At 53.6% G+C, this 24515-nt stretch overlaps 1 protein-coding gene across 1 annotated transcript in view; it reads right to left on the bottom strand.

Moving 5' to 3' along the window:
- LOC136628974 (AT-rich interactive domain-containing protein 3A-like) overlaps positions 1 to 23984 on the bottom strand; it is a 33991-nt gene extending 10007 nt beyond the window's left edge. The window contains 1 exon segment of the mRNA XM_066605048.1: positions 23899 to 23984. Coding sequence (XP_066461145.1) covers positions 23899 to 23984 — 86 coding nt within the window.
- Positions 23985 to 24515: the final 531 nt, after the last annotated feature.

Here is a 24515-nt window from a genome sequence, read left to right as displayed (position 1 = left end):
TCACAGTACATTGGGGGGGGGGGACCAGGATGACTGCGGGGTGCGCACAGTACATGGGGGGGGGCCCCAGGATGACTGCGGGGGTGCGCACAGTACATGGGGGGGGGGGCCCAGGATGACTGCGGGGGTGCGCACAGTACATAGGGGGGGGGGGGCCCAGGATGACTGCGGGGTGGGCACAGTACATGGGGGGGGGCCCAGGATGACTGCGGGGTGCGCACAGTACATTGGGGGGGGGGGGACCAGGATGACTGCGGGGTGCGCACAGTACATGGGGGGGGGGCCCAGGATGACTGCGGGGGTGCGCACAGTACATGGGGGGGGGGCCCAGGATGACTGCGGGGTGCGCACAGTACATAGGGGGGGGGGGGGGGCCCAGGATGACTGCGGGGTGGGCACAGTACATGGGGGGGGGGCCCAGGATGACTGCGGGGTGCGCACAGTACATTGGGGGGGGGGGGGCAGGATGACTGCGGGGTGCGCACAGTACATGGTGGGGGGACCAGGATGACTGCGGGGTGGGCACAGTACATGGGGGGGGGGGGCCCAGGATGACTGCGGGGTGCGCACAGTACATGGGGGGGGGGGGGCCCAGGATGACTGCGGGGTGCGCACAGTACATTGGGGGGGGGGGGGGCAGGATGACTGCGGGGTGCGCACAGTACATTGGGGGGGGGGGGGCAGGATGACTGCGGGGTGGGCACAGTACATGGGGGGGGGCCCAGGATGACTGCGGGGTGCGCACAGTACATGGGGGGGGGGGGGGCCCAGGATGACTGCGTGGTGCGCACAGTACATGGGGGGGGGGGGGGGCCAGGATGACTGCGGGGTGCGCACAGTACATGGGGGGGGGGGGCCCAGGATGACTGCGGGGTGCGCACAGTACATGGGGGGGGGGGCAGGATGACTGCGAGGTGGGCACAGTACATGGGGGGGGGGCCCAGGATAACTGCAGGGTGGGCACAGTACATGGGGGGGGCCCAGGATGACTGCGGGGTGCGCACAGTACATGGGGCGGCTAGGATGACTGCAGGGTGCGCACAGTACATGGGGGGGCTAGGATGACTGCAGGGTGCGCACAGCACATGGGGGGGCTAGGATGACTGCGGGGTGCGCACAGTACATGGGGGGCCCAGGATGACTGCGGGGTGTGCACAGTACATGGGGGGGCTAGGATGACTGCGGGGTGTGCACAGTACATGGGGGGGCTAGGATAACTGCGGGGGTGTGCACAGTACATGGGGGGGCTAGGATAACTGCGGGGTGTGCACAGTACATGGGGGGGCTAGGATAACTGCGGGGTGTGCACAGTACATGGGGGGGCTAGGATAACTGCGGGGTGTGCACAGTACATGGGGGGGCTAGGATAACTGCGGGGTGTGCACAGTACAGATAGTCCCCGACTTGCGAACGGGTTCCGTTCCGGGAGCCCGTTCGCAAGTCCGTTTTGTTCGCAAGTCGAACAAATGGTTATATGGAGGGGATCGCGGGTGGATCCCGCTCCATACAACGTCGGGTGCCGGCTGTTCTTACATCGGGCACCCGGCGGCAGCAGTTCCGACGAGCTGCGCCGCTTGTCGGAACTGTTAACACTTTAAATACCGCTCTGACAGCGGTATTTAAAGTGTTAACAGTTCTGACGAGCGGCGCGGCTCGTCGGAACTGCTGCCGCCGGGAGCCCGCTGTAAGAAACAGCCTGCACCCGACGTTCAGGGGGCCCGTGCAGCGTCCCATGATGAGATCGCGGGACGCTGTGTGGTTGCTAGGCAGCCGGGGACCTCCTGAAAGGCCCCAGGGCTGCCTATGCAGAGTGCCCATCAAGCGCACGGCTTGATAGGCGCTCTGCATAGACAGCCCTAGGGCCTTTCAGAAGGCCCCCGGCTGCCTAGCAACCGCGATGTGACCGGACAGGCTTCTATCAGGCTTGATAGAAGCCTGCCCGGTCCCTGCACAGTATGATGTAATGCCGTAGCATGACATCATACTGTGCAGGACAGATAGTTCGTATCTAGCGAAATTCGTAAGTCGAATGTTCGCAAGTCGGGGACTATCTGTACATGGGGGGGCTAGGATAACTGCGGGGTGGGCACAGTACATGGGGGGGGGCTAGGATGACTGCGGGGTGTGCACAGTACATGGGGGGGGGCTAGGATGACTGCGGGGTGTGCACAGTACATGGGGGGGCTAGGATGACTGCGGGGTGTGCACAGTACATGGGGGGGCTAGGATGACTGCGGGGTGTGCACAGTACACCCGCTAACTGCAGAGTCTGATGTGGAATTGGCGGGTAGGATTCTGCACATTAGCCGTGTGGATTTGGGGGCTGAATATTCCAGAACGGTACAGAAACATATAAACATACATGTGGGGATACACGGGATGTGGAACGTTATAATATACATCGCAGGGGTTGGTAGTGAGGTCTCCACCACAGTACAGCTGAGCTGCCCCTACAGCCCGGGCAGCACCTCACTGAAAGATCAGATCACCTCAATAAGAGATTCCTTTAATTCGGCATTCCCTAATCCAGAAAGAAATATTCCAACACTGTCTGCATTGCCATAAGAGCGGCGTTCACAGACTTGTGCCTCGGAGCGCCGAGGTCCTCGCATGCACTGCAGGAACGCTGCCATACAGACGGATGAAGTCCTTCTCAGTTAGAGAGTCGCTCATGAAGGCCGCCCTCACACCAGCTCTTACTGCAGATCCCGCCTGCCGTCAGCAGCGCTGGCGTGGTTATGCCGGCTCATGAGAGGAAATAAATAAATCCTCGCCCAGCTGCTGTCGCCGCTGTGGGGACCTTGTGAAGCTGGCTAATTGTTCTGATTGACTAAGCGCTGTTGAGCGACAGCTGTCTGAGCCAATCACAGACAGCACTGGATGCGTCCAATCACAACCATTCATTCGACAGTGGGCTGTCACTTAGGGGGCGCTCAGCCAATCAGAGCAACCCCTCGTTGGAGGTGAAGATTTCAAATCCCCGTCACCAGAGGAAAAGTTCCCCTGCCGGCTGACAAGTCCCAGAAGCACCGCCGGGGACAGCGACATCGCCTGCAAGGGGAGTACTGATCATTTTTTGACTCGAGCAGTGTAGCTTGGGCATTTAGCGCTGCCAAAAGCGCAGTACCAAGTTGTGCCGTGTTTTCAATGGGCGACGCAGGGCTGAAAACGGCCAAAGATAGAACGTGCTTCGCTGTCAACTGCAGCGGTTTCTGCCTTGTGAGCGCCGCCCTGTTGAAATGAATGGGAGCATTGTACAACATTAGGCGCAGCGCTGTACATAAACGCCCGTGCGACTGCGGCCTTAGGCGGGGTCACACCAGCGATTTAAAAAATTTTTTTTTTAAAGCGGTATTATGAGACCCACGTTTTTAGTGGTTTCCTTCACATTTGTGATGTTTTCACTCATGCGATGTTGCACAAAAAACAATGGTTTCCTGTCCGATCTTTCAGCTTTTTCTTAGAAATCGCCCACATTTCCCTATGGAGCCTTTGTTTTATTGCATTCCAGCGCACCACCTGGTGATTTTTGCGTGTTCTGTTTTTAACATTATTGTCTTTCCTGCAAAGAGAAAAAAAAAAAAAAAAACACGAGAAAAAACGCCAGCGGCGGCAAGGTTTTTGCGGAAAAAAAAAAAAAAAAACCAGACATAACGCTTCGACATCTCATGAGCAAAATTGCAGCGATTTTCTTGCGGCGATACCGCGCTCGCCCGTGTGCAGCTAGTCTTACATGGGTCATCCGCGCTACACATCATTACCGCTGAGCAGCAGCACCCGCAGCGTTTAGATGCCTCTGCGCGCTCATAGTTTTCTGACCCCTTCGTGGAGCCCTCGATTTAGGGTTTGCATTACGGACAGCCTGCCCGCAGCGCAGCCTATTCAGGCCCATTTTCCCGGATGACGGGGGCCCGCCCGCCACGAAGATGAAAAGTAACTACAAATCCCGTTCAGCATTTGTAAGCAGCGGGAGTAAAATTTGGACTGTCTTTTTGCACGCGGGAGAACGGACGACACGTGGAAGTAAGAACGATCATACAACTTATATGGATGCAACAGAATCCGATCCGCTTGTTGTAGCGCCAAACACACGAACAACCTCCTCCAGGAAGATTGGTGACAGCGGCCGCCCCAACATCTGCTGCTGCTGTAGAGGAAGACGAGGGTTCCTGGCGCTCATCCAGCATCTTCCAGAGGGGCGATAACCCGCAGGGCGCACAACTCCGCTGACGTCCCGCGCTCCCGGAGAGAAGCCTACCAGTCCTGTAGACATGCCGGATGACAGCATCCAGATGTTCACCACCGGCGCCCGGCGCTCCGGCAGTGACAGCGCCCGACAGGAATTGGCAGGCAGCCACTCACTGAGCAAATCTGCCAGAATCAGCCTACTCATTTACATGACAAGACTGCCAACAAGGAGATTATGCCGCGTTTAACCCCTTCCCAACATCTGCTCCCGTACGCTGCAGGATTACCCAACACTATGGCATCACAGCGGGCACGATCCTCGCTCCCTCCTGGCACCTTGGCGCAGAGCTGCAGAAACATCAAGGCCGGCTATACAGCAGAATCTGGCTCTGACCGTGGCTGGCGACCCTGCGTACCTTCACTCCTACACAGGAGGCAACCGACCAGAAGGACTGCAACTGCTTGGAAAGATGCAGTCTGGGGAGCCGAAAAGGGGAATCCCTGCGGCCAAACCGTTCAGTCTCTGGACCGGATGGACCCCATTGACTATATTGGGGTCCGCCCGCTTTCCACCCTGGTTTTGGGACAGAAGATAAAGCGATACATGCATCGCTTTTCCTCCCGGGATTTGCAGGCGCGAGGCCAGCGGTCCTGACGCAGACCACCAGCCGTGGGCAGATCGGTGTCCAGGAGAAGCCCTCCGGACCCCGAGGAGGTTTTAAAAAAAAAAAAAAAAAAAAAAACACACACCTCACATCTGCGGGAAAAATAGAACACAAACACATGTTAGGGAGCGTGATATCGGGCCGAATGTCATGGGCCAGCACCCCCGCCCCGTATCACCACAAGGGCTTATCAGGGACCAGATGATACATATGTTACCAAACATCCCCCTGATGGCTTCAATGGCCGTCCGTGATCCACCCTGTAAAGGAGTGGCACTGTTCACGAGCAGCAGATAATCTCTCTCTAGAATCCACCATCCGCATATAACACATACCCGCTGCGCCAAGACTGATAGATACAGAATGCCACAAATCATGCTGTAAGCAGATACACCGTCAGATACATCCTGCAGCACACGGGGCGCTCGCCCTCTGACCGCTTACCAGTCAGGCTACAATCACACAAGCCCGAATCTCGCATCAGTTTGTGCGACTATGAGCGACGCTGCAAGGTAAAAAAATTAAATAATTGCTGTATGCGCTATTTTTTCGCATTACATGGTTTCCAAATGGGACAGCCGTTCACATCCTATGCTGTGCAACGTGATGCTTCCCACCCTCCGACACGCGTGAAACAAGCGCCGGAGGACCAGAACATCAGACATGGTGCATGAATAACTCCTCGCCTCTGCCAGAGAGACGAACGTTCACAAGCACAATGTCAGGCCAAATATCGCTAGTGTGAATGTAGCCTCACTCCTACGTCCGGGTCGCCCTTTTCAGGACGGTGACCCCACAGATTTACCATTAGGTGAGTAGAGAGGATATAAAATAGGGAATCATTGGATTTTTGCAATTGAAATAAAAGTTGTGTTTTATAATTCCTGCTGGGACTTCTGGAAGCGATTCTTGTGCGCGGCGGATACAGTCTGGCAAGGCACGGACTGTGTGATAAGACGCGCTATATACCTTCTCACATGCAGAGGAGTGGACGGCTTTGCAGGAATAGACTGAGTGGAGGAACCAGCTGGACCCTCTACAGACTGCATACATAATGGGGCCGACCAGGCGGGCCGGTTTCCTACATTCCTCTGTGTACATAAACCCAGCCTGGAAATTTCCATCAGGACTCGTTCTCCCACTTGGTTTGTAAAGTTTGTTAGATCAGATATAAAAGCTGTACTTTACTGATCAGGGAAGACAGAAGTGTGAAACGGAGCAAGAAAGAGCGGCGACGAGCAGCGGGACACCAGCGGGGGTTCTAATCCATAGACTTTACTGAGATGGCAGATCTAGAGAAGTCCACCTGCCGGGCACAGGACTGCACCAACGCAGCGTCTCAATGTTTAAAGTGCTTGTCCAAGTTGGTTTTAACCCCTTAATGACAAGGCCTACTTGTTTTATTCTTATCATTTTTAGTTCCCCACCTCCCCACTTTCAAAAAAATTTTTTTTTTTTTTTTAAAGGGGTTGTCCCGCGAAAGCAAGTGGGTCTATACACTTCTGTATGGCCATATTAATGCACTTTGTAATGTACATTGTGCATTAATTATGAGCCATACAGAAGTTATTCACTTACCTGTTCCGTTGCTGGCGTCCTCGTCTCCATGGTGCCGTCTAATTTTCAGCGTCTAATCGCCAGATTAGACGCGCTTGCGCAGTCCGGTCTTCTTCTTTTCTCAATGGGGCCGCTCGTGCCGGAGAGCGGCTCCTCGTAGCTCCGCCCCGTCACGTGCCGATTCCAGCCAATCAGGAGGCTGGAATCGGCAATGGACCGCACAGAAGAGCTGCGGTCCACCGAGGGAGAAGATCCCGGCGGCCATCTTCAACCGGTAAGTAAGAAGTCACCGGAGCGCGGGGATTCAGGTAAGCGCTGTGTGGATTTTTTAGGTCCCTGCATCGGGTTTGTCTCGCACCGAACGGGGGGGCTGTTGAAAAAAAAAACAAACCCGTTTCGGCGCGGGACAACCCCTTTAAATCTAACATGTCTATGAGGTTTTTTTTTTTTTGCGGGCCGAGTTGTATTTTTCAGTGGCGCCCATTATATCATGTACAGAAAAACTAGGAAAAAATTAAACATGGAGTGAAATAGAAGGGGGGGGGGGGGGGGGGAGGCAATTCCATCATCTTTGCAAGGTGGGAGTGTTTTTAACGATGTAAAGTTAATTTATATATTTAGTTCTTTTTTTTTGCTGTACACCTTAGGCCTCATGTCCGTGGGCATGGTTGAATTGCGGAATCCGCGTGGGTCACCCGTGCAGATGATCCACAGTTCAATATGCCCAAAGACTATCATTAAGCATCCACAAGTATTTAAATACCTGTGGATGTCATTTTTTTCCCGGTCTGCGGATCGGCAGGGGGTCCACCATCTCCCTTAAGGCCCACTTACATGCAATGATTATTGCTCAAAAGCCATAATTTGAGTGATAATCCGTGTATAAATGCTCTCATCTTTCACTCTTCGGATGAACAAGGCTTTTTAGGCGAGCATAAAATCCATCGTCGTTCAGCCAGAGAGAAGATGACATAGACGGCATGCTATGTTTGCTGTCCATGGTGCTATATTTTCCACAGGAGCGCCAATTACACTGTATTTAGCTGCAGTCCCGCGACAGAACAAAGGAGCTGAATGTAGAGAACAGAACACCTGCTGTTCTCCGCATACAGTGCTTGGAGGCTCATTTACATGCAAATGAAGGTGATAAGCTGTTAATGGACATTAGTCCATTAGCAGTTTATGCAAAACAATCGCTCAAAATCTTTTGAACGATTATCTTTGCATGTAAATGGGCCTTTGCTCTTTGCACTAGCAATAGAACTCCTGGCAATGAAGATCGGGTCATGCCCAAACATAAATGGGGTTTAAGAGAGGGACCAATGAAAAAAAAAAAAAAAAAAAATAGTGCTTCACGTGGACGATATATTATCGTTTGAGTGCCGGGGAGGAATCGTTGGGTGCGGCTGCTACTACGATCAGTGAATATGGTTGTTATTCTGGTCTTACAACCATTTAGGGTAAATCTGTACTGATGTCGGTAGACCAACAAGATCTAACTGTTGGCGATGGAAGGATTCCGCTCACCTACCGCGCCGGTATTCAAATATTTAGGAGTTTATATATCGAAAACCATCTCTGAATCTACCCAACTGTACCCGACCCTCGGATTGTTCGCTGTAAACAAAAAAAGTGAATGTTTGGAGTAGATTGCCTCTTTCACTGATCGGAAGAGCCAACCTAATCAAAGTGATATCGCACCTCCTACACAACTCCTCTCAATGAATTATCCAACGCTTTCGCCATAAAATTTGATGTATGGTGCAAGCCGAAGGAGCAGGGGGGTCTGGCCTTACCTGACCCTAGGATACATTTCTTGGCTTCACAGATGCAACACTTTAGGGGATGGGAGCCGGAAGAGGGGCAGGATGTGGATTATCTACTCAGGGCACATTTAGATAACCACCATTTATTTGAAGCCCTGGGAGCACATGAATTGAAATGTAATGTTCAACAACTACACGGCTACTCATGCACAAGACATGGTGGAAAGCCCTTGATGGGGGTCAATGGATGTACACAAGACACCCCTGTATGGGAAAATGGCAAGTAAACTTACAGAGTGCAATGTTTGGTAAAGTAAGGGTATTAGATGGCCATGACAAATTACAACAGAGGAGGGTAGAGAGACATTTGACCAAATAAGAGCCAAGTACGATTTGTCGCATTCGCAATTTTATAAGTATTTGCAGTTAACACGCGACTACCAGATGGAGATACTACACACGGAAGCAAAAATGTCAACTTTTGTGGTGGGAGTGCCCAATACTACATCTGGGAAAATCTCACAGGTATATACCCATTTACAGGGACATAACGCTACAAAGCCAACTGCGGCTAAACAAACGGGAGGCCGATATTGGTTCTGTTATTGTATTGATTGATACGTTAAAGTTTTCAGGAATAAACAAAAAACAAAACAAAAATCATTCAACGGGAATAAAAAAAATAAAAAAAGTTCTCAGAACTGACAGCAGCATTTGAAAGGGTTAACAGCCATGATCAGTGTTCACACCGATTGCCAGCTGACAACCACAAAGACAGCGGGATAGTAACCTAATCCCCCTCCAAACAAACCCCGCGTGCCCAGGACATAACTGTATGCCCTGGGTGTGAAGAGGTTAATTTAGCGTTTCCCACACCCCAGTATAAGAGATGCTATACTCCGCTCACCTGGTCCCCCACATGTTCACTGCCGCACCACCATACTCTGCGCCAGGTCCGCTTAGACAGCACAGATACCGGCAGCCAATCACAGACCTCGGCGCTCAAATGCTGCGATTGGGTGCTCCAGCCTGTGACACCCTGCGTCAGCCAATCACAGACCTCGGCGCCCAAATGCTGCGATTGGGTGCCCCAGCCTGTGACACCCTGTGCATCGCACCTGAGGAGCCCGGAGACGCAAGAGCTTTTATTCTGCATGGGAAGAACGAAACAAAAACCACACCCCCCCCCCCTTATAGGAAGTTATATTTTAGTTATACATGGGGTTTTCCAGCCACAATCTCAAATGGACATTTTTAGTTTCCCGACAGGTAATAAGTGTGTTTGGTGGAGGCGCCGCCCCTGGGACTCCCTGTAATTACAAGAACAGGAGGTTGCCACAGGCTCCAAAGGGAGAGGCCATGCGCATGTATGGTCACGGCTACAGCCAAGCTCCTCCTCGATGTAGTTGTGAGAAGCCAGGGACTTAAGACCCTTGCTGGGGGGCCCAGGGCTCCCCAGTGATCAGACAGGTATCCTTCATGCTGTGTCTACTAGTGCCCTTAGTGCGACAATTCCTGTAAGTCAATATGGGGGCAGAAATGGCCTACAAAAAACCCAGAACAGGCCGCATGGAGGCAAGAGGCACGGCATCGGGAATACGATACTCTGGAGCATTTATTCATAAGTAGAGATGAGCGAGCACCAAAATGCTCGGGTGCTCGTTACTCGGGACGAAATTTTCGCAATGTTCGAGGGTTCGTTTCGAGTAACGAACCCCATTGAAGTCAATGGGCGACTCGAGCATTTTTGTATATCGCCGATGCTCGCTAAGGTTTCCATTTGTGAAAATCTGGGCAATTCAAGAAAGTGATGGGAACGACACAGCAACGGATAGGGCAGGCGAGGGGCTACATGTTGGGCTGCATCTCAAGTTCACAGGTCCCACTATTAAGCCACAATAGCGGCAAGAGTGGGCCCCCCCCCCCCTCCCAACAATTTTTACATCTGAAAAGCCCTCATTAGCAAGGCATACCTGAGCGAAGCACCACACTACCTCCAACAAAGCACAATCACTGCCTGCATGACACTCCGCTGCCACTTCTCCTGGGTTACATGCTGCTCAACCCCCCCCGCACGACCCAGTGTCCACAGCGCACACCAAAGAGTCCCTGCGCAGCCTTCAGCTGCCCTTATGCCACACTACACTCATGTCTATTTATAAGTGCATCTGCCAGAGGAATCGCAGGCACACACTGCAGAGGGTTGGCACAGCTAGGCAGCGACCCTCTTTAAAGGGGGCGGGGAGATAGTCCACAATGCTGTACAAAAGCAATGAGAAATATAATCCTGTGCCACCGCCATCAGGAGCTGCACACGTGGGCATAGCAATGGGGAACCTATGTGCCACAAACTATTCATTCTGTCAAGGTGTCTCTGCATGCCCCAGTCAGACCGTGGTTTTTTATAAATAGTCACAGGCAGGTACAACTCCGCAATGGGAATTCCGTGTGCACCCACAGCATGGGTGGCTCCCTGGAACCCACCGGCTGTACATAAATGTATCCCATTGCAGTGCCCTGGTCAGCAGAGCTAACGTCAGATTAAATGCAGGTGGGCTTAGGCCCACACTGCATGCCCCAACCTGACCGGGGTTTTTAATTCATAGACACAGGCAGGTACAACTCCCTATTGTGAAATCCCTGTGGACCGACAGCATGGGTGGGTGCCAGGAAGCCACCGGCGGTACATAAATATATCCCATTGCAGGGCCCAGCATAGCTGAGGTAATGTCGTGCTTAATGCAGGTGGGCAAAAAATTAATTGGATTACACTGTAGGCGAGGGCCTCAAAAAATTGGTGTACCAACAGTACTAATGTACGTCAGAAAAATTGCCCATGCCCAACCAAGAGGGCAGGTGAAACCCATTAATCGCTTTGGTTAATGTGGCTTAATTGGTAACTAGGCCTGGAGGCAGCCCAGTTAAAATAAAAATTGGTTCAGGTGAAAGTTTCAACGCTTTAATGAGCATTGAAATGTATAAAAATTGTTTACAAAAATTATATGACTGAGCCTTGTGGGCCTAAGAAAAATTGCCCGTTCGGCGTGATTACGTGAGGTTTCAGGAGGAGGAGCAGGAGGAGGAATATTAGACACAGATTGATGAAGCAGAAATGTCCCCGTTTTGGATGGTGATAGAGAACGATGCTTCCATCCGCGGGTGCAGCCTACGTATTGCTTAGGTATCGCTACTGTCCGCTGGTGGAGAAGAGAAGTCTGGGGAAATCCAGGCTTTTCTTCATCTTGATGAGTGTAAGCCTGTCGGCACTGTCGGTTGACAGGTGGGTACGCTTATCTGTGATGATTCCCCCAGCCGCACTAAACACACTCTCTGACAAGACGCTAGCCACAGGACAAGCAAGCACCTCCAGGGCATACAGCGCGAGTTCAGGCCACGTGTCCAGCTTCGACACCCAGTAGTTGTAGGGGGCAGAGGCGTCACGGAGGACAGTCGTGCGATCGGCTACTTACTCCCTCACCATCCTTTTACAGTGCTCCCGCCGACTCAGCCTTGGCTGGGGAGCCAGAAAGCTGTCAAAGGCCTTAGACAGTGTTCCCCTGCCTGTGCTGTACATGCTGCCTGATCTCCGCGCCTCCCCTGCTACCTAGCCCTCGGAACTGCGCCTTCGGCCACTAGCGCTGTCGGATGGGAATTTTACCATCAGTTTGTCCGCCAGGGTCCTGTGGTATAGCATCACTCTCGAACCCCTTTCCTCTTCGGGTATGAGAGTGGAAAGGTTCTCTTTATACCGTGGGTCGAGCAGTGTGTACAACCAGTAATCCGTAGTGGCCAGAATGCGTGTAACGCGAGGGTCACGAGAAAGGCATCCTAACATGAAGTCAGCCATGTGTGCCAGGGTACCTGTACGCAACACATGGCTGTCCTCACTAGGAAGATCACTTTCAGGATCCTCCTCCTCCTCAGGCCATACACGCTGAAAGGATGACAGGCAAGCAGCATGGGTACCCTCAGTAGTGGGCCAAGCTGTCTCTTCCCCCTCCTCCTCATCCTCCTCATGCTCCTCCACCTCCTCCTCCTCAACGCACTGAGATATAGACATGAGGGTGCTCTGACTATCCAGCGACATACTGTCTTCCCCAGCCTCCGTTTCCGAGCGCAAAGCGTCTGCCTTTATGCTTTGCAGGAAACTTCTCAAGAGGCATAGCAGAGGAATGGTGACGCTAATGATTGCAGCATCGCCGCTCACCATCTGGGTAGACTCCTCAAATTTTCCAAGGACCTGGCAGATGGCTGCCAACCAGGCACACTCTTCTGTAAAGAATTGAGGAGGCTGACTCCCACTGCGCCGCCCATGTTGGAGTTGGTATTCCACTATAGCTCTACGCTGCTCATAGAGCCTGGCCAACACGTGGAGCGTAGAGTTCCACCGTGTGGGCACGTCGCACAGCAGTCGGTGCACTGGCAGATGAAACCGATGTTACAGGGTGCGCAGGGTGGCAGCGTCCGTGTGGGAGTTGCGGAAATGTGCGCAGAGTCGGCGCACCTTTCCGAGCAGGTCTGACAAGCGTGGGTAGCTTTTTAGAAAGCGCTGAACCACCAAATTAAAGACGTGGGCCAGGCATGGCACGTGCGTGAGGCTGCCGAGCTGCAGAGCCACCACCAGGTTACGGCCGTTGTCACACACGACCATGCCCGGTTGGAGGCTCAGCGGCGCAAGCCAGCGGTCGGTCTGCTCTGTCAGACCCTGCAGCAGTTCGTGGGCCATGTGCCTCTTCTCGACTAAGCTGAGTAGTTTCAGCGCGGCCTGCTGACGCTTGCCCACCGCTGTGCTGCCACGCCGCGTGACACCGACTGCTGGCGACGTGCTGCTGACACATCTTGATTGCGAGACAGAGGTTGCGTAGGAGGAGGAGGGTGGTTTAGTGGAGGAAGCATACACCCACGCAGATAGCACCACCGAACTGGGGCCCGCAATTCTGGGGGTGGGTAGGAAGTGAGCGGTCCCAGGCTCTGACTCTGTCCCAGCCTCCACTAAATTCACCCAATGTGCCGTCAGGGAGATGTAGTGGCCCTGCCCGCCTGTGCTTGTCCACGTGTCCGTTGTTAAGTGGACCTTGGCAGTAACCGCGTTGGTGAGGGCGCGTACAATGTTGCGGGAGACGTGGTCGTGCAGGGCTGGGACGGCACATCGGGAAAAGTAGTGGTGACTGGGAACTGAGTAGCGCGGGGTCGCCGCCGCCATCATACCTTTGAAAGCCTCCGTTTCCACAACCCTATACAGCAGCATCTCAAGGCTGATAAATTTGGCTATGTGCACGTTTAACGCTTGAGCGTGCGGGTGCGTGGCGGTGTACTTGCGCTTGCGTTCCAACACTTGCGCTAGCGACGGCTGGACGGTGCGCTGAGAGACATTGGTGGATGGGGCCGAGGACAGCGGAGGTGAGAGTGTGGGTGCAGGCCATGAGGCGGTAGTGCCTGTGTCCTCAGAGGGGGGTTGGATCTCAGTGGCAGGTTGGGGCACAGGGGGAGGGGCAGCGGTGCAAACCGGAGGCGGTCAACGGCCTTCGTCCCACCATGTGGGGTGCTTGGCCATCATATGTCTGCGCATGCTGGTGGTGGTGAGGCTGTTGGTGGTGGCTCCCCGGCTGATCTTGGCGTGACAAAGGTTGCACACCACTGTTAGTCGGTCGTCTGCACTCAGTGAAAAACTGCCAGACCTTTGAGCACCTCGGCCTCTGCAGGGTGGCATGGCGCGAGGGGGCGCTTTGGGAAACAGTTGGTGGATTATTCGGTCTGGCCCTGCCTCTACCCCTGGCCACCGCACTGCCTCTTCCAACCTGCCCTGCTGCTGCACTTGCCTCCCCCTCTGAAGACCTGTCCTCAGTAGGCTTAGCAAAGCAGGTGGGGTCAGTCACCTCATCGTCCTGCTGCTCTTCCTCCGAATCCTCTGTGCGCTCCTCCCTCGGACTTACTCCAAATACTACTACCTGAGTGATAGACAACTGTGTCTCATCATCATCGTCCTCCTCACCCACTGAAAGCTCTTGAGACAGTTGCCGGAAGTCCCCAGCCTCATCCCCCGGACCCCGGGAACTTTCCAAAGGTTGGGCATCGGTCACGACAAACTCCTCCAGTGGGAGAGGATTCGGAACCATTGCTGCCCATTCTGGGCAGGGGTCCGAGAACAGTTCCTGGGAGTCTGCCTGCTCCTCAGAATGTGTCATTGTAATGGAGTGAGGAGGCTGGGAGGAAGGAGGAGCAGCAGACAGAGGATTCAGAGTTGCAGCAGTGGACGGCGCAGAACTCTGGGTGGTCGATAGATTGCTGGATGCACTTTCTGCCATCCACGACAGGACCTGCTCACACTGCTCATTTTCTAATAAAGGTCTACCGCGTGGACCCATTAATTGTGAGATGAATGTGGGGACGCCAGAAACGTGCCTCTCTCCTAATCCCGCAGCAGTCGGCTGCGATACACCTGGATCAGGAGCTCGGCCTGTGCCCACACCCTGACTTGGGCCTCCACGTCCTCGCCCGCGTCCTCTAGGCCTACCTCTCAGCATGCTGTATTACCAGTAGTGCAGAAACAGAACGCTGTAATTAAATGTGCCGCTTATTGGCCTGTGGTTGGAGGCTGACTTCGCTTACGGAACGCACAGCAGAGGCAGGAAAGAATTTTGCGCAAGCCTGCTGTAACACTTAGCTGGCTGCATATGAATTAGGACAACTACCCCCAGCAGAGACGCAGTACAGTCAGGACGGTCACAGGCAGCCCAAATAGTTTTTTTTTACCAAATTTTTTTGGAAAAGCCCACTGCCTATATAGACTGGATATGTCTTTCACTGTCCCTGCCTCACCACCACTACTGGCCCTGGACTATGTAAAATTACTGCAGGGCGCAATGCTCTGCACAGCCGATATACAAAAAAAAAAAAGGTGCAACACTGCAAAAAGCAGCCTCAACAGTACTGCACACGGTTAGATGTGGCCCTAAGAAGGACCGTTGGGGTTCTTGAAGCCTAAAATACTCCTAACACTCTCCCTATAGCAGCTCCACCAAGATACCACTTTCCCTCCTCTATGTCAGAACGCATCTGTGGCGAGCCGCGGGAGGGGCCGATTTATATACTCGGGTGACACCTGATCTCCCCAGCCACTCACTGCAGGGGGGTGGTATAGGGCTTGAACGTCACAGGAGGAAGTTGTAATGCCTTCCCTGTCTTTCTATTGGCCAGAAAAGCGCGCTAACGTCTCAGAGAGGAAACTGAAAGTAACTCGAACATCGCGTGGTGCTCGTTACGAGTAACGAGCATCTCGAACACGCTAATACTCGAACGAGTATCAAGCTCGGACGAGTAAGTTCGCTCATCTCTATTCATAGGGGCTTCACTTCTAATCCACGTTGGAGAAGTGAAGGCCAGAAACACGGCGGCCGCAGAAAATCACCAAACCCTAGAGACTCGGCAGATCACCAAACCCCAGAAATGCAGCGGCCGCAGAGGAGCGGCGGATCAAACTCCAGAAGCATAGCAGCCGTGGGGGAAATGACCAAACCCCAGAAACACGGCAGCTGCAGAGGAGCGGCAGATCACCAAACCCCCAAAACACAGTGGCCGCAGGGGGAATCACCAAACCCCAGAAACATGTCTGCAGTGAGAGCACACTGTTGTAAGGCCCCTAAAGGCTGCAGTACCGCCGCCAGACACGGCGACCCGTCATGTAAGTGAACTGGATGGTTCTGCGACTTGCAGTAACCAAGCAATAGCCCGTAATCCCAACCTGCTGGATTTCTCGCAGTCAGCGGGCTGATGTAACTTGCAACCTAATATGAATGTGCTGCGTTACTGCTTGCAATTTACTACAGTAATACCGCAATCACTGGGTGCGCAACACGCGCCGAGGCTAGAGTCGCCGGCCAGCTCCTGCCTAAAGTGCCATTTACATTGGGCAATTATTGCGCAAAATCCGTTCAAACTAATGGAAATGAGCGATAATCGTTAAGCCTCGCTGGTTCGCTGACTTCTCGTTGCATGTAAACGCTCTGCGCTCCGTGTATACGTAGAATGAATTAACTTACCCGCAGCGGACCGGGACCCTTCTTCATGGCCGGATCTTCTTTCTTCGGCCGGCGGATATACTCAGCATGCCGCGCGCGTGCGCCGGGCACATCCACCGGGCCAAAACAAGAAGATCCGGCCGTGAAGAAGAGAAGACCTTCCCGGTCCACTGCGGGCAAGTTATTCTTATTTTAGGTCTCCCGCAGATCCGGACGGCTTCCATAGAAGCCTGCGGGAGCCGTCCCCGTGGGAGACCCGCACGAAAATGGAGCAGGTCACGTTTTGTTTCATGCTCCATTTTTTTTAATCACTTTTATTGACCATCCGCGGGTATTTATCTACCCGCAGGTGGTCAATGCATCCCTACGGGATGCGGATCTGCATGCGGGTGATCCGCTGCGGATTTAAAATCATATTTTGCCCGTGGACACGAGGCCTTAGAGCCCCTCCCTGATGTACCGACAGTAGGGAACAACATCTGAAAGTGTCCCGCCAGGGCTGGGGAGTCTGCAAGCCATAACGTCAGCTCCTCCACAGACGGCTCGTGGTTAGTAATAGGTTTACAGAAGAGGAAAGCCCAGCGGTAATTACTCCATGGGATAGTGGTTTCTCCTGCCTCGGTCGGCGGAGCGCCTGTCGGAGCAGAACGCCTGCAAGGAACTAAAGAAGTTCCTCCAGCCTCCTTATCACCAATACATGAGATGTCTGGGGAAGACCCCTTTGTACATGGTGAGCCTTCTGTATGGAGGTCATGCCCTCCTCCACGTGTGCTTTGTGTGAAGGGGCCGGCACGAACCCCCACCTCCCTTTCATTCTGAGGTTAGCAATTAGTTCCGCCTCATCATGGCCTGTCCCCTTCATCAGGGCCGTGGACCCCCACATAACGGGCATTATGTGCTTCTGAATAAAGAAAACACTCCGGAAGGGGGAAGAATGGGAGAAGATGTGCGGGACCAGCATTACCCACACTCCGGAAGGGGGAAGAATGGGAGAAGATGTGCGGGACCAGCATTACCCACACTGCGGAAGGGGGAAGAATGGGAGAAGATGGGAGAAGATGTGCGGGACCAGCATTACCCACACTCCGGAAGGGGGAAGAATGGGAGAAGATGTGCGGGACCAGCATTACCCACACTCCGGAAGGGGGAAGAATGGGAGAAGATGTGCGGGACCAGCATTACCCCGCCTCACACTAACATTACTCTGCATACATTAACTCAGGGCCGTCAGAGAACCTACAATACACGTCGGGCCAGCGATGGCGTCACGACAGCCAATGATGGGGAGCATTCACATCAACCCGTCTAACCAACATAGCTCTCCACCCGCAGCAGCTGCCAACATTCAGAATGACAGCCGTTCCTTGATGTGACATCTTAAAGCAAGAGTGTTAGTCTACATCTTAAAAGGAGCTGCCCGAAAAAAAAACCACCACCACCTAACATGCCGAAGATGGTCCCAAATGTGGTGTAAACATAATAGACAGTTCCTAGAGCCCACACTTCCATTTCGCCCCCCGCCGGCAGCGCCAGGTCTCTGCTGTTTGTTTAGGGGCTGCAGTCAGCATGCGACTTCCTGTAAACCTGTTACTACGGCCAATGACAGCTCAGCGATGATCACAGAGTTCGGTCATTGGCTGCAGCAGCTTGTTGGCAGCGTAACAGCGGGCAGCGCCAAGTATGAGCTCATTATGTATACACACTGAGGGACCGCTTTAGAAAAACAAACACACGAATATGGCCGTTGTCAGCACCCAAAAGTAAACTAAACCTGGATTCATCACTGAAGACAACCCGGTTCCACTCCGTAGCGCCCAGTTCCGTTGTTCACTACAACACTGCATAAGGCGGCGACGGTGGGCGTCAGAGGCCATACATGTAACGGGGGCCGCGAGACCAAATGCCCTGTAGCCAAGTGCCTGGAAACGGTTCTGACAGACACACGGGTGTAACGATGCCCCCACCCCCCCCCCCCCCCCCCGTCTCTGGATGGCGGACAATGAAACTGTTGGACGATCAGATGCTCCCCTCTATTAGTGGTCTGTCGGGGGGTCCTGAGCCCGGTCACCTTGTGTGCCCCCATCCACTGGTCCCAACACCCCCCTAACAGTCTGGTCAGATGGTCCTCTCTACTGGTGGTCTGTAGGGGGCATCCTGAGCCCGGTCACCTTGTGTGCCCTCATATATCTACTGGTCCCAACACCTCCTAACAGTCTGGTCAGACGCTCCTCTCTACTGGTGGTCTGTCGGGGTCCTGAGCCCGGTCACCTTGTGTGCCCCCATCCACTGGTCCCAACACCCCCCTAACAGTCTGGTCAGATGGTCCTCTCTACTGGTGGTCTGTAGGGGGCATCCTGAGCCCGGTCACCTTGTGTGCCCCCACACATCCACTGGTCCCAACACCTCCTAACAGTCTGGTCAGAACGGCCTGATGGGGACAATTCGTTGCTACAACCATTCAGCTTCTCACATCCCAATAATGCGCCCCCTCTCAGACTCTGGTAATGGGGTGAAATCTCTTCTCTGCGTCGTAGAGGCGTCTAGTGGCCAACAAGCTCTACACTAGTGGAAGAAAAGGTCACTACACACAAGCAGCCTCCGAGAGCCTCTTATAGGCCAAGGGGGGGGGGGGGGGGACCACTTTTAGGGCCTCCGGTGACAAGACCGTCCATCTAATCACCACAACTCTCATCATTTACAGACCTGCCTGAGATGGACCTGCAGGACGGGCTTTGGAGCAATGACGACTTCTAGGATCGGAATGGTTTTTGACAAAAGTGTAAGTACAGTCACCCATAGGATCATTTAACCATAACGCGTTTTGGAGCATCTTACAACTAAAGGGATCTGCCTTACATCACCAATGTAATTGGATGCACATCTCTGGACTTGTGCTCAAAATCTAGTGGAAAGCCTTGTAGCAAAGAGGGGTCCTACTCAATACTATTACCCCGGTTGTAACAAGTGGCTTTAACAGACATCCACGCGCTTCAGGCACTGCAGCGTTTGTATGGAGACATGATGTAAGACGGCAGCAGAGGCAAGTGTACCGTATATCTGCACAGCGCCGTCTGTACAATGGGATTATAAAACCGCTAACTCTAAAAACCGACAGCAGAGAGGTTAAAGGAGAAGAACAGAAGACACAACATACCATGGATGTAGCAGAGTTGTGTCATCTGGCACATTTATTGCCTTTGCACAAGTTGGCTTACTAGCACCAGGCGCCCCTCTCCAAGTAGGCCGTGCCAGAAGCTTGCTGCCGCGTCTCCTTCAGCCTCCTTCTTTGAGCCGTTAACCATGGGCACACAGGGCGCTATGAGATCAGCGGCGCGGAGCACATCGGCAGTAGCCGCTACTGTCTTTATGAACTGTTATAATGCCGGCCAAACATGTGAGTCAGAGACCATTGACTCTAGAAATCAGAGCCGTCACCTAAGAAAATGAGTTGTTACAAGTGATTAAGGGGTTATAGAAGATGGCTCGAGCCCAAACCAAAGACGGGAAACAATCAGCAGACGGCGGGCAGGACGCCAAACCCTGATTCCTGGAGAGAGCTTACAAGCAGTTGTAACACGGGCTTCTGTGCTGCACGCAGCGGGCGGGCCGTCATTCCCTAGAACGGCATTAGGGCTTCATGGAAAGGCTTCTTTAGAAGTTTGGCACAATTTGCTGTGATTTTTGTAAAAGTGCAAAAACCTCTTTCATATAATAAGTGTAACATACAGGACACAAACTCCCACCCAGCATATGGAGGGTGGGGAGGGGAGCCAGTTTGTCCACCTCCCGTCACCTCACCATTCCGGTTATGTTCTCAGTAGCACATGAGCCAGTTATTCCCCACAACCCCCCCAGGAGCGAGGCAGGTGCAGCCGGATGACCTCCTCCCCCACACAAGGGGAAACAGCCTCTCCTGGGAGGTGGGAGCTGACTCTACCCCTAACCGCCACAACACACAAGATCTGTTAGACCACGGCAAGACAACTCCAGGACCGGCTCTGTCCTACATAACCCCTTAATTGCACAGTGACTATAAACTACTACAGCTTTACTGCAGCGCGGGCCGGCAGTGGGCAGGTGTATCGCCGTGAATGCCTTCCGTACGCTGCCAAGCGCAGTCTTTCTGGGGTCATTTTCTCTTTCCCATGTTCTGCTCTGTCGCTTAGCGATGTTGCGAATAAACGCCGTTTGCACGCAGTGTAATTGCATATTACGCGCCCATAGAGGATAGCGCTCTATCGCACATAATACACTGTAAATTATACTGCTGCATTCAAATGGCAAATTCTGTGGTTCGTTTTAAAAAAATTATTTTTATGGCATTCAACACGCGCAATAAAATATTTGCCATTGTCAGACTCGTTACAGACACAGCATCGCCCATTACGGGTGGCTTGTTTGACCCTTTTTTTTTGGGGGGGGGGGGGGGTATATTTTTCAGCTCCTCAAGAAGATGTGATCACTCAATCACTAAAATAGTACACCGCATTAATTATATAGTGCATTTTACTAAGCCTATGACAGCAGCGTATTAGACCGTGGGAGGCGGAATCTAATAAGCGGAGTTCCATAGCAGACATGGAGGCACTTGTCAGGCTTCTGGCTGCCACGGGAATCTATTGGTATCTCGCAATTGCATTGCAGGGTGCTGATGGGTGACATAAAGGGTATTAGTGTAGTATACCTCCCCCAGAAGTATGGGTTGGTCCGATTGGCGGAGACATACTACACTAGTACAGCTCAGTACTAGTAGGCAGCTCCCAGCAGCTCAGAATGACTTTAGCCTGGAAACACCCGCACATCTCTCCCAAGCGGTGCCGGACCGGAGGGCTGACACTCATCTCCGGCAATACTACAGCCAGGAAGCTCCCTCCAGACACTCCTCCTGACCAACTGGTGCCGGACCAGATGGGGTTGGGATGTGGAGGAGTGACACTCCAGCACCGGTATTACTGCAGCCAGGAAGCTCCACCTTGGACACTCCTCCTGACCAATTGGTGCCGGACCGGATGCAGTCGAGATGCGGAGGGCTGACACTCAGCTCTGGCAATACTACAGCCAGAAAGCTCCCTCCTGACTGGAGGGTTGATTCTCTGGCACAGGTTGGGATGTGGAGGAGGAGTGCTGGGAGCTGCCTACTAGTACTGAGCAGTACTAGTGTAGTATGTCTCCACCAATCGAGAGCTTTTACCAGCTTGGGGGCGTTACCTGTAGGCGAGCCCAGTCAACCCATACTTCCAGTAGAGACATACTACACTAATACTAACAGAAAGAGCCCCCCTCCCCGTCACCTGCTTACATATTGCAGTTGCTAATGATTGTGGTATGTAAGGGGTTAAACTACCAGAATCAGAGGTTTCTCCTCTGTGCAGTTAGAGCAGGAGTCTGGCTGTCAGTCACCGAGCCAACGCCTTAGAAAGATCAGCGTGTAGATTTAAATTAGTGAGGTGAGTGAAAAGGTGTACTGGCCGTCACTAAGGGGTTAATTAGCTTGCACTTCCTACTGGAGAGGTCATTGAAATCCGTTTGCAGCTGAGGTAAGAGGACCCCCATGTCTCTGTACCTAAGACGTCTCGGACATGAGTATATTGCACATACATTTTATTTAGGGGTACACCAAGATATAAACAGCTCACTGATCTTGGGAGATGACGGCGCAGCTATAAGTACTCGCTGGCGGCCCGGGCTGAAGTATTTATCGCGGCGCAGCTAGGAGCGCTCGCTGGCGTCCCGGGCTGAAGTATTTATCGCGGCGCAGCTATAAGTACTCGCTGGCGGCCCGGGCTGAAGTATTTATCGCGGCGCAGCTAGGAGCGCTCGCTGGCGGCCCGGGCTGAAGTATTTATCGCGGCGCAGCTATAAGTACTCGCTGGCGGCCCGGGCTGAAGTATTTATCGCGGCGCAGCTAGGAGCGCTCGCTGGCGGCCCGGGCTGAAGTATTTATCGCAGCGCAGCTAGGAGCACTCGCTGGCGGCCTGAAGTATTTATCGCAGCGCAGCTAGGAGCACTCGCTGGCGGCCCGGGCTGAAGTATTTATCGTGGCGCAGCTAGGAGCGCTCGCTGGCGGCCCGGGCTGAAGTATCTATCGCGGTGCAGCTAGGAGAGCTCGCTGGCGGCCCGGGCTGAAGTATTTATCGCGGCGCAGCTAGGAGCGCTCGCTGGCGGCCCGGGCTGAAGTATTTATCACGGCACAGCTAGAAGCGCTCGCTGGCGGCCCGGGCTGAAGTATTTATCGCGGCACAGCTAGGAGCGCTCGCTGGCGTCCCGGGCTGAAGTATTTATCGCAGCGCAGCTAGGAGCGCTCGCTGGCGGCCCGGGCTGAAGTATTTATCGCGGCGCAGCTAGGAGCGCTCGCTGGCGTCCCGGGCTGAAGTATTTATCACGGCACAGCTAGAAGCGCTCGCTGGCGTCCCGGGCTGAAGTATTTATCGCAGCGCAGCTAGGAGCACTCGCTGGCGGCCCGGGCTGAAGTATTTATCGCAGCGCAGCTAGGAGCACTCGCTGGCGGCCTGAAGTATTTATCGCAGCACAGCTAGGAGCACTCGCTGGCGGCCCGGGCTGAAGTATTTATCGCGGCGCAGCTAGGAGCGCTCGCTGGCGGCCCGGGCTGAAGTATTTATCGCGGCGCAGCTAGGAGCGCTCGCTGGCGGCCCGGGCTGAAGTATTTATCGTGGCGCAGCTAGGAGCGCTCGCTGGCGGCCCGGGCTGAAGTATTTATCGTGGCGCAGCTAGGAGCGCTCGCTGGCGGCCCGGGCTGAAGTATTTATCGCGGCGCAGCTAGGAGCGCTCGCTGGCGGCCCGGGCTGAAGTATTTATCGCGGCGCAGCTAGGAGCGCTCGCTGGCGGCCCGGGCTGAAGTATTTATCGCGGCGCAGCTAGGAGCGCTCGCTGGCGGCCCGGGCTGAAGTATTTATCGCGGCGCAGCTAGGAGCGCTCGCTGGCAGATCCCTACCCAACAGAGTCCCGAGCCTGTGACATGGCAGGCATCACTTTGAGGAAGCCAGTGGCGATTTGCTGTCTAGAGCGAATACACACAGGATGTTAAGAAGTTAGCGTTACGAGATTTCTGTCCCGCACGCCACGAAGACTCAAACCCGCAGTATAAACTGACACCATGCAAGTGTGAAATCCACACCGCAGGTCAATTTACATGGCAGAGTTGGGGATGAGATGAGTAAAACTCTAGCAGTCAACACTGCGGGCTGTCCATAAAGAAGAAGGCTGCTTGTATCCATGTGTGGCTGCATGCACTGCAGCAGGAGGCACCGCTCGCTACCCAGCATGCCACATCCTCCTCCCGCCCCTCCCCCGTCACAGGAAGTACACAGAGCAGCATTATCAGGGGAGGCCGGTGATACAAACAAGGATTAGTCAGGCAATACTGGCAGCATGAAGGCGGCAACATGTTTGCAAGGACAGAAAGCGCCGGGCAGTTCCTAAAGCACATCCGTGTCATAGAATGGATACAAAGTGTCAAGAGCCTCGAAGCCGACACACCAAGACCGAAACGTTACCGAGCTGCAGAATGGGTGTATTGGAAGAGCGGCGCAGCGCCCCCCGCAGCCAGCCAGCTTGGTTGCTCCAGGCGGCTGCTCCGCTTTTCGGTCGCACTCGTTTTAAGTCTCGCCATATATATTCTCCATGAAGGCGTTCGCCTGTCCTTACAGCACAGCGGGGGCTTGTGGTTACAACTACAGAAGTCACAACGCCACAAGATTGCAGTCCGCTTCTTCCATTAGGCAACACTCCTTCCGGTCGGCGACAAGACGAGGTCCTGCGCCGAAAGTCATCTTGGGCCACAAACATATGGCGTTCTGCTTGCAGGGTGTATACTGGCCGGGTGCTTCTCTCCATATGCTATAGTACATCTGTATATACTCAGACACTGCAGGTTAGTGGATCCCAGGACAGTTGGCTCTGTAGTACATCCGCACACACGGACACCGCTGCTGTCATTCTCGTGCATCGCTGCGGTCCTAATCATCATCTGCTCTGCCAGGAATATTCACGAGAGGCTCCAGGACTCTTCTGAAGACGCTAATGGGGCGACCCCACCTAACAATCCAAGTCCTCCCCGCAGCTCACACAGGGAACTGATAAATGACCCGGGCTTCCCTTTCTTTTGGGGCTTGTAAGAACCAGCAATTTCACACATTTTGGGTTGTTTTATGCAGACTTTTTCCAGGCATTTTACTAGAGAATTCAAAAAGGAAAAAGCCCCCCACAGATGGCCGACTCACTGACGGCTCCGCCCACTGGACCTCTAAGCTCACAATCAACAGATATAAAAAGGGTTAAAAGTACACGTTGTAGTGAATCCC

The sequence above is a fragment of the Eleutherodactylus coqui genome, chromosome 5 (genome assembly GCF_035609145.1).
Source record: "Eleutherodactylus coqui strain aEleCoq1 chromosome 5, aEleCoq1.hap1, whole genome shotgun sequence".
Taxonomy (NCBI): domain Eukaryota; kingdom Metazoa; phylum Chordata; class Amphibia; order Anura; family Eleutherodactylidae; genus Eleutherodactylus; species Eleutherodactylus coqui.
This window is presented reverse-complemented; position numbering and strand designations above follow the sequence as displayed.